Genomic DNA, 15,722 nt, shown 5'->3' with positions numbered 1-15,722 from the left:
CGGTCGCCCCATATAAAGATCCCAGGAAGAGCAGTTCGCAGTCCGCGTCTCCTCAGACGCACGAGTTTGCCAGCTCGCTTTCCTTCGGCGTCTCACTTTCCTGATCAAGGTCTGTAGTAAATTTGCCGCAGATGCGACAAAAATTGGAATTAAATCCACAGGTGTTGTAGTCCTGTAGTTAAGAAGCTCTTCCCTGGTGTAAGAATATCCAGAGGAGTGCCCAGACACACAAGTTATGCACAAAAACAAAACAGAAGTAACGCACTGAAGTACCAGGGCATCCATACGCGGCGCCATCTTGGTATGGTGTGGACAATGTAATGCAGGAGTGTCCAAACTTTTTCACTGAGGGCCACAAACATAAAAATATAGGAGGGGCTGGGCCACTTACTAGAAATATAACCTTAACTTTAGTGTATTAAAGTTAGAAAAATCACTTAAAAGTGGTCAAATATGTTATATTGTTGAATATAATTAAAGACAAAACTGCCTTCATCACAGCTTTCCATAAATGGATCTTTATTGATTTATTCAGAAAAAGCTTTGGTAGCTCATTCTCATAACAGCAGCCTCAGATTTCTTCTTAGACAGAAGATTTACAGCACAGAGAAAAAACAATAAAGGGGAAAATGGGACGGGTACATTTCAAGTTTGTTATTTAAGTTATTAGTCTTAGCAACACACCTATTAACGTTCGTTTGAAACCGTTATCAACATTAACAGACTGAACTGGACTTAATAACAGGAGTCCATATAATTTTAGTAAATTATTCTGTGAGTATCAGCTGTGCTGGGTATGTAAATCTGGCCATCCAGCTGCGGTGCTGATTGCCACTCGTGGCAAAAATACAGACAAATGTCACTTGATCAAGGATGAGATCAGCTGACTTCGCGTGTGCGTGCACTGTGCACAGCGGTGTGTACTCTGTGTGTTAACGAGAAAAACGCATTTAAGAAAGTGGTGCGCAAAAGCAGGGTAGTGACAGAATTGATGCGCATTATTGATATTTGAAGCATGTGTACCTGCAGATTAACACACGGGTACTGTGGAATATATTTTTTACTCACCTAAAGCGCTCGTGCTGTCGTCCACTCCCCGCAATAAATGATGAGTTGGGCGACCTCATATCTGGCTATTGTAGTCTTTTCCTGGACCTTTTGAGCACGAAAAAAATACTGTTGCTGACCCCGCAGGAGAGCTACACTTTGCTTTAATTTCTGCTCTCGCTCAGCACCAGTGTAGGATGCATAGGCCTGATGTTTGGTTTCATAATGACGTCGTACATTATACTCTTTCATAACTGCTATAGTTTCAGTGCAGATCAAACAGACACACTTCCCCTTGAATTCTTTGAAAAAATATTCACTCTCCCACAGTGTCTGAAATTTTCTGCATTCACTTTCTACCTTTCGCTTCTTTGGTTCTGCCATCTTTAGTAACTTGGGGTAAATTTCTTCTGTGATTGTCCTTTTTGGTGGAGCAACTGCCTTGATCAACAGCAGCTCCCCCTGGTGTTAAAACTAAGAAGTGCAATACACTCAAGCAAAAGTTGAAGTGCGGGCCATATTCTATTCTATTTATAAAATTACTTGTGGGCCAATTAACCCTTTAAAACCGGTCAGAGTGGACACGCTCCATTTTGCGTAACTATTTTTAAATCCCGGTAGCACTGCAACCACGTAAGCTAGCGCAATAATTTTTTTTGCATATGAAACCAGAGGAGTTGTACTTACATCTTATGCCATCAGCTTGTCCTAGGTCACAGTTTTCTTCCATATATAGCTTTGCAAAAACTGCATTAAAAAGCACTTGCAGCAACAAAAATATAATATTCCAGAAACACGCTTTGCCGATCCGATCAGCTGTTCGTAACACTTCCTACTCCATCAGCGTGAACTATCACATGACCGCGTGAACTATCACATGACCGCATGACCTGCCCGAAACCGGAAGTGACGTCATTTTGCGGAAATGTAGTTTTTAACCATCGTGGCCTTATGAGCCTATTTTTGTGTTTTTAAAAGTTATGTTTGACTTTATGACTTTCTGTGTCGTTTCTGGGATGCTGAGGACTCATATTGCAATGCTGGAAATAGTTTATTTTGATGCATATGCTGTTATTTTGCGAATTTGCACTATAATATATTTTTTCGTTTTTCCTGTAGTATATGAAAATTGGTGTATCTCAAAAATAAAACTATGAAGACACTTAAAATAAATTTCCTTTTGGTGGGAAACTAGTTTGTGCAACTTTTTTGTATTTACAGTTTTGAGGGATAAGCCTCTTAAATTTCTCTAAATATATGTTAAAAATCAAAAACGATTTTCAATTTTTTTGTAGTTTATTGCACTTTTTTGCAATTTATGTAATTACTATGCACTTAATGCATACATATTATTAAAATTTGGGCTATAATGGTTGTATTGATGTATAGCAACTTGAAATGCTCCAAAAAATGGCTTCACAGCATGTAAAAATACAGGGAGTGCAGAATTATTAGGCAAGTTGTATTTTTGAGGAATAATTTTATTATTGAACAACAACCATGTTCTCAATGAACCCAAAAAACTCATTAATATCAAAGCTGAATGTTTTTGGAAGTAGTTTTTAGTTTTAGCTATTTTAGGGGGATATCTGTGTGTGCAGGTGACTATTACTGTGCATAATTATTAGGCAACTTAACAAAAAACAAATATATACCCATTTCAATTATTTATTTTTACCAGTGAAACCAATATAACATCTTCACATTCACAAATATACATTTCTGACATTCAAAAACAAAACAAAAACAAATCAGCGACCAATATAGCCACCTTTCTTTGCAAGGACACTCAAAAGCCTGCCATCCATGGATTCTGTCAGTCTTTTGATCTGTTCACCATCAACATTGCGTGCAGCAGCAACCACAGCCTCCCAGACACTGTTCAGAGAGGTGTACTGTTTTCCCTCCTTGTAAATCTCACATTTGATGATGGACCACAGGTTCTCAATGGGGTTCAGATCAGGTGAACAAGGTGGCCATGTCATTAGTTTTTCTTCTTTTATACCCTTTCTTGCCAGCCACGCTGTGGAGTACTTGGACGTGTGTGATGGAGCATTGTCCTGCATGAAAATCGTGTTTTTCTTGAAGGATGCAGACTTCTTCCTGTACCACTGCTTGAAGAAGGTGTCTTCCAGAAACTGGCAGTAGGACTGGGAGTTGAGCTTGACTCCATCATCAACCCGAAAAGACCCCACAAGCTCATCTTTGATGATACCAGCCCAAACCAGTACTCCACCTCCACCTTGCTGGCGTCTGAGTCGGACTGGAGCTCTCTGCCCTTTACCAATCCAGCCACGGGCCCATCCATCTGGCCCATCAAGACTCACTCTCATTTCATCAGTCCATAAAACCTTAGAAAAATCAGTCTTGAGATGTTTCTTGGCCCAGTCTTGACGTTTCAGCTTGTGTGTCTTGTTCAGTGGTGGTCGTCTTTCAGCCTTTCTTACCTTGGCCATGTCTCTGAGTATTGCGCACCTTGTGCTTTTGGGCACTCCAGTGATGTTGCAGCTCTGAAATATGGCCAAACTGGTGGCAAGTGACATCTTGGCAGCTGCACGCTTGACTTTTCTCAGTTCATGGGCAGTTATTTTGCGCCTTGGTTTTTCCACACGCTTCTTGCGACCCTGTTGACTATTTTGAATGAAACGCTTGATTGTTCGATGATTACGCTTCAGAAGCTTTGCAATTTTGAGACTGCTGCATCCCTCTGCAAGATATCTCACTATTTTTGACTTTTCTGAGCCTGTCAAGTCCTTCTTTTGACCCATTTTGCCAAAGGAAAGGACGTTGCCTAATAATTATGCACACCTGATATAGGGTGTTGATGTCATTAGACCACACCCCTTCTCATTACAGAGATGCACATCACCTAATATGCTTAATTGGTAGTAGGCTTTCGAGCCTATACAGCTTGGAGTAAGACAACATGCATGAAGAGGATGATGTGGACAAAATACACATTTTCCTAATAATTCTGCACTCCCTGTAGTTTGACCCTGCAGCCAAAGTGAGTGAAAGTTGGCAGACGTCAGTATTTACTTCAAAGAGTTTAGTAGATTTTAAAGTTGTGAGTTAATATGCGTGAATATTTCAAGGGAATTAATGAGATGTTAAAATACCCTGTGCCATTTTCACAAGGCGGTGATAGACGCTACAGATGTATTGTTTATTTTTATCTTTTTAAATGATACATTAAAAGCCAATTGAAGTAAAAAATATTTTCTGTATTTTTAAGTTTTAAGAACTGAAGATGTTAAGATTTAGATCATTAGAACTGAGTGTAGAGGAACAGAGGCACAGCTCAGGTTGAGTGTTTTCAAATTCAAATTTAAATTTTATTTGTCACATACACAGTAATACACGGTATGATATGCAGTGAAATGCTTAGACAACTGCTCATGACCTAAAAAAAAAAAAGACTATGAATAGGATAGGAAATAAATATGAAAATTAAAATGAAGGGTAAATTTAACTAGGAAGGAATAAAATAAAATATAAAAATTAAAGTTAAAAATAAAATAACTGTGCAACAAAATACACAATACACAAATACACAACATAGAAAATATATCAGAATATATGAAGAAATATAGAACAATAACAGCAGCTGTACAAGTACTAAATGGCAATGAAGAAATATAATGTCCAGGGTTGTGCAATCCACATATATTTTTCATATTTTTCGAGATGTAATTTGAGTGGCATGGCTACATTTGGAAGTGTGTAGTGATAGTGCATATACTAGAAAAAGGATGTTGAACATGGACCTAGGAGGAGGAAAAGAGGAAGATCACAGAAGATATTAATGAAGAAGGAGGACATTCAGAGGCTTGGGTTCACTGGGTAAACTACTAAATCATAAATTATCACTGACTTGGTAAGTCAGTATGTGATGGATGAAGTGCTGAATAGATAAATATGGCTTTTCTTGTAAAGTGTACCAAGTGGTACATAAAACTGAATATATGGCACAAGATTTTTATTATTATGTCAATTTTTCTTATGGTTTCCAGGAAATTCCCCTAAATGGATCAAAAACTAACTCACATTCTCCTCTTCTTTGGTAAGAACCAAAACTTTTATTTACACCAGTTTAACAGATAAACTATGAATTCTGTTAATTTTTGATTTATGTGTTGTTGAATGCATAAAATACTGAGACAAAAAAAACATTATTTTAGCAGATTAAATAGCACGGATAGCTGTCTGCTACTATCAAATGATGCAACAACAGATGCACCCAAATCACAGTTTACAATACAAGACATTTTAATTTTTTTGTCTTTCATTTACTGAAACTGTCATGTTTGATTTCATGTACATATCTAAATGACCTGTCTAAAGCATTTTGATATGCAAGAAAAAAACAAACAAGATGAAAAAACGGACTCCCTTCATGGTGCACAATGGGTTTTGATTGTTTACACCTGATCCCTGATATTGACTCAAACGAAAAATATCTCAATGCAAATTATTTTTCCTCTGCATATTGGAGGCCTGTTACTGCACCCCCACTAGCTGCCACTTTTCCAAATGTTAATATTATTCAGTATGATGTGATATTCATGTCTCTCAGGATGAGTGTCTTGTATTTCTGTCAGAACATGTTTAATCTAATTATGTTACTGTGTCATCACTCCCAGGACTTTGCATACCTTCCTCTTATTAAGACAACAAAATCAGCTTACTATCACCTCAAGAATATTTCAAGGATAAAAGATCTGATGTCTCAACAGGACCTGGAAAAACTAGTCCATGCATTCATCTTTAGTAGACTTGATTACTGTAACAGCATCTTTACAGGTCTACCTAAAAAAAATCAGTCAGACAACTACAGCTCATTCAGAGCTCTGCAGCTCGAGTCCTCACTAAGACCAAAAAAGTGGATCACATCAGTCCAGCTCTGAGGTCTTTACACTGGCTGCTTTTATGGGATTTAGTGTGTTTGTTTCCAGCATTGAAGAATAAATAAATCAAACATGGTTGGCCACCGTCAAATCAGAGAAAAGTGTGTTAATCTTTTAAACGTCCCTAAACATCTCCCTAATGTCTAATTTGATCATCTATTTAGAGCTAAAGTCCAGTGATCAGCTATTTTCAATTTAGCAACACTCAATACGACTGTGACATGAATGAGTACCCACACACACGGCGTTGCAAATTGCTTTGCGTTCTATTGTTTATAGATTTTTACACTCTCTGTCTGAGCAACTTTCCAGCTGCCACACCATTGTCCCCTCCAGTTCCAGCAACATCCTTTAAAGGGAAGACATGATTCAAGGATGGAGGTCAGGTGTGTGAGTCAGCTTCTTCTGACACCACCACAACCTGCTGCTCCATTTCTCCCCTACAGCTGAGCTATAAACCACACCCCGCCAAACCACCAACAAATGTCATCAGGGGCGACCGTGGCTCAGGGGGTTGGGAATCGCATCTGTAACCGGAAGGTCGCCGGTTCGATCCCTGGGCTCTCTGTCCTGGTCGTTGTGTCCCTGGGCAAGACACTTTACCCTACTTGCCTACTGGTGATGGCCAGAGGGGCCGATGGCGCGATATGGCAGCCTCGCTTCTGTCAGTCTGCCCCAGGGCAGCTGTGGCTACAACTGTAGTTTGCCTCCACCAGTGTATGAATGTGAGAGTGAATGAATAGTGGCATTGTAAAGCGCTTTGGGTACCTTGAAAAGCGCTATATAAATCCAATCCATTATTATCAGTAAAATGTGTTGTGTGGCATTAAATATTTTAAAGGTTTTACTGCCTAATCAGCTGCCACTACTTGCTACTGTTCAGTTATAAGCTTGTTCAGCATCACATCCTAAATGGCACCTGCGGACCATGACAGAATTTGCTGTGCCCTCTTTGATGTGGCAACTTAAGCAGCTGTTATTTGTTAGCTGGCTCGTTGTCAGCTATCCATAGATGGGAGAGTCTCATATCTAATCTGCTAACGTGAAGCATTTGCCACAATATTGGAAATAAGGGAAGCAAAAGAGAAATGGTGGAGGAGAAGAAAGACATATTAAGATGATGATAATATACATGTACAAATGCTAAATGGTTATATGTAGTTTTAAAGATCTATTTGTGATCTTTAAATTAATAGTAAATTATAAGGTGTAATGTTTTTAGCCGCTCTCCAGCAGCATACATAAAATGCGATTAGGCAGAACAGAGATGCCCAACAACAGCATCGTATTTACAGTTTTTTCTGATTGCTTAAGCCCTTTTTTTGCAACTATTGGCTAATTTTGCAAAACTCTTCACACAAATAAGAAAACCTGTCACCCAATCATCAAAACATTGTAGTTCTCTTGCAAAAGCAAACACAGCTAGATTAACTCTTCACACCTTCGTAAAAATGGTGTTTCCGTATCAAACAGTACACACAAGCCATCATCTACTAAGCACACAATGTGCCAACTGCACACTGATGGTATGAATACAAAACACATCTGGCTTTTGCTTTCTCTGTGCACAAGGTAGGCTATGTCAGTTTGAGCTCATACTTCTGTCATAGATCCATAAGCATAGAGGGATCCAAACTTCAAGTACTGGTGTTTATTCAAACACATCAAAACAAACACAAGTGTGTATTACCAAGTATAGGATTATTTGCAATCGCCATAATGACTATATGGGTTACTTGGTCTGCAGTGAACATGCTTCCTCTGCCCCCAGCATCTGGTCATCTAGCAATTCTGTAAAGTAACAATTTCAGTATTTTTACATCAATGGTATTGGTGTGTTTCTCATTGGCATATGGCAGTGCTACAGATCTTTGTGCGAAGTGACTGTACTAACCGATTCTCATTTCAAGATGTCCTTATGGTACTTGCTACAGTGTAGCGGCTCGAGTTAGGCTGGACCCGTTGGCCAGCTACCCTCAGGGTCATTCCACGGTTGATTACATGGTCCACTATTGTAGCTCTGATGTCATCAGCAATTCTATTTCTTACTCTTCTTACCCTTCCTCTCCCCCTCCTCATCTTCCTCTCCCCCCTCCTCGTCTTCCTCTTGCTCCTCCTTGTCCTTGTCGTCCTCTTCATCCTACTTCTTCACCTCCATGTCCTCTTCCTCGGCCTCCTCTACTTCTCACTCTTTCTGCTCCCTCCATTGTACTCCGCACACACAGCTTACCTGTATTATAGTTCTTAGGCTGATTGCAAAGTGAACGAATTATCTAAGAAAGTTTTCACATGTGAAAGTGTGCCAGACAGTTGGCAAGTTAGTGTTAATGATAGCCATACATGTGTATACTTTTGCTAGGAGTGTGTTGGAAATTTGGTAATTGAGTGTTGTGCAGTGAATTGTGCCTACAGTTTTGCAAAGTGTGTGTTACAAAATTGCAAACTGAGTGCAAAGCAGTTTTTGTGCTTTTAGTTTTGCAAACTCAGTGAGTGGTTTTGCTATAAGTCTGAATAGTTTTAGGAATTGTGCTACAGGAATCACAGTTAGGGTCGAAGCATTCAGAAAAAACTGTAATGGATTAATGCTAAGCTTCTGAAAATTTACTGAATTTGCCGGAAGAACCAAACTGAGGGATTAATGACGTTTTATCTATCCATCTATTTGTCAAGTCATTGGAATACATAACTATACAGCAGTCTATGTATATTTATGAGTACAGCAGTCTTCCTTCTATTACATAACTTTTAAAAATTACTTTAAACAGCTTTTAAAATGCTTGCTTTCAACGACTGAATTCGGTTTACTACGGTTAATAACATGTACAAAACAGACAGTACTGTTTTTCATCTCTCCTTTAACTGCTGGCATGACTGGGGCAGCAGCCGTGTGATGTGTGGAAGGAGGACTCAAATGCAGCACTTATTCAGATGTGAGGGTGGTTTATTAAGAATACCAAACATAAAGTGAGGATGGCAAAACGGAACTACGGATGGACTAAACTGGGAGAAACTAAACCAAAGAGTAGCAAACCTGAACATGAAGGGAGGACAGCAGTAGTGATGGCCCGCTTGAAGCTGACGCTCCGGAGCGTGTGTCGAAAAAAACAACACACTGGTTCAGAAGCACTGTGTCGAGGCTTGCTTCGTTTGGCAAAAGTCACGTGACCAGTGACGTCCGAAGCTTCATTACGCACGTAACTGCTTCGGTACCTGATTCAAACGGATATAAGGAAGTGAATCATCCACGGGATTCGTGGAGTGTGTTGATGGTGACAGATAGCGACGAGGTGATCATTCCACTGACAGATATGGAGCCAGCGAGGAAGAGAGGACGTTATGGCGTGTGGGAATATTTTGAGTTGATTTTGCTCAATTCATTTTATCTGCCGAAGTGAAAAACTTGAAATGTCCAAAATCATGTTTTCATAATGTAAATATCATTACAGCATATGACTTTAGGAACACTTCCATGTGAATTAAAGCTAATGAAGACTACAAAAATGTATTTGGCACTATACGTACATGACATTGCTACAGTTTAGAAAATCATTTTGTTTATTGTTTTTAGGTGATAGTCTGCAGGACCCAGGAATACCTGCATATCTACCAGCTTGCAGTGTAGTTCCTGCACTCCACAGCCTCTTCTGTTCCATGCAAGTGGATTTTCTCCAGGGCAGGAGAAACTATTTCTAAGAAAAGAAACAGACTCAGCCAGCGCACAGTAACACTAATCCTCTTTTTAAATGTAAATAACAAAAGGGCTACCTTACATAGATCATGTTTTTACTTTGCAAGTTCTTGATTAGGGGTGGGTTTTGATTATCGCTTTTCTGATTACAATCCATGCTAAATTGAATAAAGTGATATTGATTCATTAAAATCCCGTGTCGATTTGTAAATTAACGTTATTATGCCTGAAACGCCAGCATCTCAGGTTAAACCTCACAACATGTCGTCAAACACCATACAGCTAAAACAGTAACTGGGAGCAGGTTTACGGATTCTGCATACAAACGTGAACACAGAGCGCGGACCCGACGCGTCAGAGTCAGATTTTGGTGTGTCGTCGGGTCCGCGCTGTGTTTGCCTCTTTTTTTTTTCGCTGGCTTCTGCAGCTGCAGGTTTCATAACTCTCTGTTTACATCTCTAATTAAGTCTCACATGTGTCAGCCTTCTTTTAATAGATACGAAATTATGGATATATACTGTTAAATGATCAGAATTGTAATATTTCTGACTGAGGCAAAACTTTCCAGATTCCAATCAAATTGAATCGGATCCTGTATCGAATCAAAAATGATTCTACAAATCAGTGACGATGCAGCCGTACTCAGCTCCCTAAGCATTTTCCCTTTCCAGTTCACAATCAATCCCACCCCTAGGTCAAAAATATGTATAGGACAATTGGCCTCATCTAATATTTTGTATGAACCTGTCCAGCTGTCCAGTGATTAAACGACAAGTAGATGGAGGCAGGACTTCACAGCAGGGGCATACTCCATAATGTGCTGTGCATTCTCATATGTATATTATATATATTGCTCACTTATTGTATTTACCAACATCAAGGAGTTATGAGCAAAGAAAGGCCACACCATAGTGCATGTTTAAATAGGGAAAGTTTATTGATCAAAATGTATTACGCAAATACGCATTACATTTTTTTCAGCCCCCCAATCGAGAAAACAAAACCAATTACATGTTCAAAGCAACGGAACGGTGGCCCAATATCAGAGAGAACTCCACTCTTGAGTGAGCAGTGATAATTGAGCAGTCCGTTTTATTTTGCAGATTCAAGCTGCTCTTCAAAATTTTCACCACCAGATGTCACCGGAGAGGACTGTGTTGAAAAGCTTCGAGTAATGAACCATTTTTCAATACAAGCTTCAGTGCTTCGGAAAGCTTCATTTGGCCATCACTAGTGCAGACACTTGGAGGCAAAATGTAAACTCAAAATGTAAACCAGCTTTAAAGCTGAACTCAAAAGTTACAAAAATAAAAATTACAAAATAAACTCACGCTGGCAGACAGCACACACAGTAAGATGAGGGTAGATCACGACACGGACAGATGAAAACACAGGGCTTAAATACGCAGAGGGAGCAGTCAGGGAACGAGAGACAGGAGGGAATACAGCTGGGGCAAATCAGGGCTGACGAGACAAAGGAAGCAAAACCAGACACATTAACATGAGATGCGGCTTTTTAAAGTAAAACAGGAAAACACAGAGACACAGACTGAGAAGGGGATACAGCAGACAGGGGAGACAGAGCAAGGAACACAGACAGAAACCAGAAATCACAAAGAAACCAAAAGATGAGAAATGATAAATAATATCAAAATCACAGTTCAATAATAAAGTAAGCTTAAAACTGGGTCGACGACCCAGGTCTCCTAACACTTGAAGCCTATCGCTTATTCACACAGGGTTACCACATTTGATTTGTTGGGTTTTTAAAGGATGCTCTTCCTGATATTAAGAGGGGATTTGTGCCTTCCCAGACTCAAATCACTTTTTCTGTTTCACTTGTTTGGCAAATGTGTAAACCACTGCACTGTGTAGCCAGTCAAGCCCACTATGAAGGTGAAAAAACTGCTATGGGACCCAGTTATTATCTGGATTTTTCAGTTGGCAACACACAGTGATCTCTTCAGGAACCAAAAGGACCACAGAGCCAGCCTTCCTGATCAGTTTTTCCAGCCTGGATGAGTCCTTCTTTGCTGTGCTGCTCCCCCAGCACACCACAGCATAGAAAAGTACTCCAGCAACCACTGACTGGTAAAACATCCTCAGGAGCTTCCCGCAGATGTTAAAAGACCTCAGCCTCCTGAGGAAGTACAGTCGGCTTTGGGTTTTTTTATACAGGTGCTCTGTGTTGCATGACCAGTCCAGTTTGTTGTCCACCCACAGCCTGAGGTACTTGTACTTGTTGACCACCTCCCCCTCCTCCCCCTCTATCTGAACTGGCAGTGGACCTGCTCTGGACCTCCCGAAGTCCACAACCAGTTCCTTGGTCTTTGAGGTGTTGAGTTGCAGGTGGTTTGTGTGACTCCATGTGACGAAGTTCCTCCCAGACTTCTGTACTCCTCTTCTTGATCATCCCAGATACACCCCATGATGGCTGTGTCGTCTGCAAACTTCTGAATATGGCATAATTCAGAGTTGTAGCAGAAGTCAGAGGTGTACAGGGTGAAGAGGGGACAGCACAGTTCCCTGTGGTGCTCCTGTGCTGCTGACCACAGTGTCAGATGTGATGTCCTTCAGTCTGATGTACTGTGGTCTGTCGGTGAGGTAGTCGGAGATCCAAGCCACCAGGCAGGGGTCCACCTCCATCCTGTTCAGTTTTTCCTGGAGCATACAGGGCTAGATGGTATTAAAGGCACTGGAAAAGTCAAAAAACAGGATCCTGACCGTGCCTTTTCCCTTGTCCAGGTGTGAGTGGGCTCTATGCAGGAGGTACAGGATGGCATCCTCCACTCCGACATCCGCCTTGTATGCGAACTGTAGTGGGTCCTGGGCGTGTTGTACCTGTGGTTGGAGGAGGTTGAGGAAGAGCCGCTCTAGAGTCTTCATAAGATGTGACATCAGTGCCACCGGTCGGAAGTCATTCAGCTCATTGAGCCGGTTCCTTTTGGGGACCGGGACGATGCAGGATGTCTTCCATAGGGCGGGCACTCTCCCCAGTTGCAGACTGAGGTTGAAGACTCGTTGTAGCGGCTCCCCAAGTTCAGCAGCACACGCCTTTAGCATCCTAGGACACACCTTGTCTGGGCCTGCTGCTTTTCTGGGGTGAAGCTTCCTCAGTTGTCTCCTGACCTGATCCACTGTGACACTGGGAGATGATTGGAAGGAGGGGGGGGGAGATGTCCTGCTGTTGAGAGAGGGGTTGGAGGAAGGGGGTGTCATAGTGTCAGGAAGGGGGGGAAGCGAGGGAGGTAGGAGAGTGGGGAGAGGGCTCTGTACTAAACCCGCTGTGTTGCTTTCATCTCCTCCTTCACTTTGCTTGTGAAAGCCTTCTTTTTCATGTTGAGGACAGTTTTGACTTCCTGTGTTACCCACAGTTTGTTATTAGGATAACACCGTATCGTCTTAGCAGGGGCGACCGTGTCCACACAATTAATAAAATCTCCCAAATTCAAATTTGGAGCTGTTCCAGAAGAGGGTCCTGACAAATGAGGGCTTTGTCTCTCATTCTAGTTTTAAATATCCTGGAAATTACATATAAGCTTGCAGTCTGATTGCATTTATTTGTGTATGTGATTCAACTCTTGAGCGATCGTGGCCCAAGAGTTGAGAGGTCGCCTTATTATCGGAAGGTTGCTGGTTCGAGCCCCGGCTTGGACAGTCTCAGTTGTTGTGTACTTGGGTAAGACACTTCACCCGTTGCCTACTGGTGGTAGCCCGATGGTGCCAGTGTTCTGCAGCCTCGCCTTTATCAGTGCCCCAGGGTGGCTGTGGCTACAACGTAGCTTACCATCAGCTGTGTGTGAATGGGTGGATGACTGGATGTGTAAAGCGCTTTGGGGTCCTTAGGGACTAGTAAAGCGCTATACAAATACATGCCATTTACCATAATAATGAAAGCCTCGGGGTTTTGTGTCTGCAGTCTTGCTGTAACTGTGTGTATTTCCTCACAATTTGAAGCCTACATGGGATAAATGTGGGTTGGCCCTGCCCACACAGCCCCACAGAGTTTCCCGATACTGGTTGAGAGTGCATCTACACAAGATGAGAGGCTTATTGCCTTCCCTTCAGTTGAGCTGTAATGTTAGTGAGCTACATGCTTCTTTTGGTTGGCAGTTGTAGGTTATGATGGAATTTGTCACGTTTAATCTTTTGAGGTCTAAGTTGTCATTGGTAAGGACCTCAACTCCAACACTAACCTGAGACAATCAGAAAACTAATTTTTGTTTTCATTAAATTGTTTTGTACATCAGGAAATAAATAAAACGATCATCCTAACTGACACAAATCAAAAACTATTTGTCTGTTGTCACCTTCTCCAACTTATAGGGTTAGGTTTAGAGCAGGAGTATTAAATTAAAATTTGAGGAGGTTCAGTGGGAGAAAATCTTCTCAAGCGCCTGTACCTACTACAACAAATGACACAGCTACAACACAGGCACTGTGGAGAGCATCCTCACACAGAACATCACATCCTGGTTTGGGAAAAGCTTTGTTAAGGACCAAAAAGCACTTCAGAGAGTGATCCGTACAGCAGAACGCTGCTACAGGATTGCTCTCCCCCCGCTTCAGGACACCAGACTAGAGCAGCACAGATACTGAAGGACCTGTCCCATCCTGGCAACAAACTGTTCCAACTTCTGCAATCAATCACACACACACACACACACACACACACCTAAACCTACCGGCACAATTTACATTTCCCTCCAAGGTGCTCAGGAACTTTTACTCATGCACCATAGAGAGCATCCTGACGGGAAACATCTTAACCTGGTTCGGGAACAGCACCATGCAGGACAGACGAGCTCTACAGAGGGTTGTGCGATCAGCTGAGCGCACCATCCGCTCCGAGCTCCCTGACCTGCACTCAAACTACTGCAGGCGGTGCTGGACCAAGGCCAGGAAGATCGTGAAGGACCTCAGCCATCCCAACAACAGACTGTTCTCTCTGTTGAGGTCAGGAAAGCGATTCCGCTCCCTGAAGACCAACACAGAGAGACTGAGGAGGAGCTTCTTCCCGCAGGCGATACGGTCTCTCAATAACACCACCACACAGTACTGACCCACACATATAGTTCTTACACACACACTGGACATTCTGGACATTGTTTTCACTTCATCACTTAAATCACTTTAAGCATATTTGCACTGCACAAGACATAATGTGGATTGCACAACACTGGTCACTATATTCTTCATTTCCAGTTAATACTTGCACAGCTGCTGTTATTTTGTATATATTTATTTATTTATTTATTTATTTATTTATTTATTTATATTTCTTCATGCATTCTTATATAGTTCTATAGTGTGTATTGTGTATTTTGTTGTACAGTTATTTTATTTTCAACTTTAATTTATATATTTTATCTTATTCTTTCCCAGTGTGTTGTACAGTTATTTCATTTTTAACCTTAATTTATATTTTATTCCTTCCTAGTTAAATTTACCCTTTTTAATTTTTCATATTTATTTCCTATCTTATTCATAGCCTTTTCCTTTTTTTTTTCTTTAGGTCACGAGCAGTTGTCTAAGCATTTCACTGCATATCGTACTGTGTATGACTGTGTACGTGACAAATAAAATTTGAATTTGAATTAAATTTTAAATATCTTCATATTGTCTATTCTGTAAAATAGTCAGATTGCCTATTCTTATTTAATTCACTCAATGTACAGAATTGACCTTCTTGCTGTTTATATGCTACTACTGCACATTCATCTAATGTATATATTATATATAATGCTCTCCCCCCCCCCCCTTTTGCACAAGTCAAAAAGAGAGACGCGAACTTGAGACGCGAACTTGACACGGTGGAGACAGAGCAACTAAGAAACACAGAGATATAACCATAAGGCAAAGAACCAAAAGACTGGAGATGATAAATAATACACAGAGGGAAATCCTGGAACACAAGAACACTAGACTGGAGGGAGTAACAAAAGACCAACCATGAGAACATAATTCACAATACAGAGTGACAGAAAACACAAGAAACTCCAAACATGCGAAGACACAGACCAAGGAACACGGACTTTACACAGAACAGAGAGGGCACAGAGAAACATGAGGGGCAAGGG

At 41.0% G+C, this 15,722-nt stretch overlaps 1 protein-coding gene across 2 annotated transcripts in view; it reads left to right on the top strand.

Annotated features, from left to right (window-relative positions):
* Nucleotides 1-15,722, top strand: part of LOC146564734 (calpain-7-like) — a 43,585-nt gene that overhangs the window by 15,153 nt on the left and 12,710 nt on the right. Inside the window, exon 11 of one of the 2 annotated variants that reach the window (XM_085292583.1) lies at nucleotides 9,523-10,738. The exons of the other annotated variant lie outside the window; for it this stretch is intronic. Coding sequence (XP_085148709.1) covers nucleotides 9,523-9,576 — 54 coding nt within the window. The 3' untranslated portion in view covers nucleotides 9,577-10,738. Of the gene's footprint in view, nucleotides 1-9,522; nucleotides 10,739-15,722 lie in introns of those variants that run through there. 2 annotated transcript variants of the gene reach the window in all.

Source organism: Mchenga conophoros, linkage group LG11, assembly GCF_057382185.1.
Source record: "Mchenga conophoros isolate Kocher_MC1m ecotype Shallow Benthic linkage group LG11, M_conophoros_male_GT1.1, whole genome shotgun sequence".
NCBI classification, from domain to species: domain Eukaryota; kingdom Metazoa; phylum Chordata; class Actinopteri; order Cichliformes; family Cichlidae; genus Mchenga; species Mchenga conophoros.
Note: the sequence above shows the minus strand (reverse complement) of the source record. Positions and strands in the feature narration are given on the sequence as shown.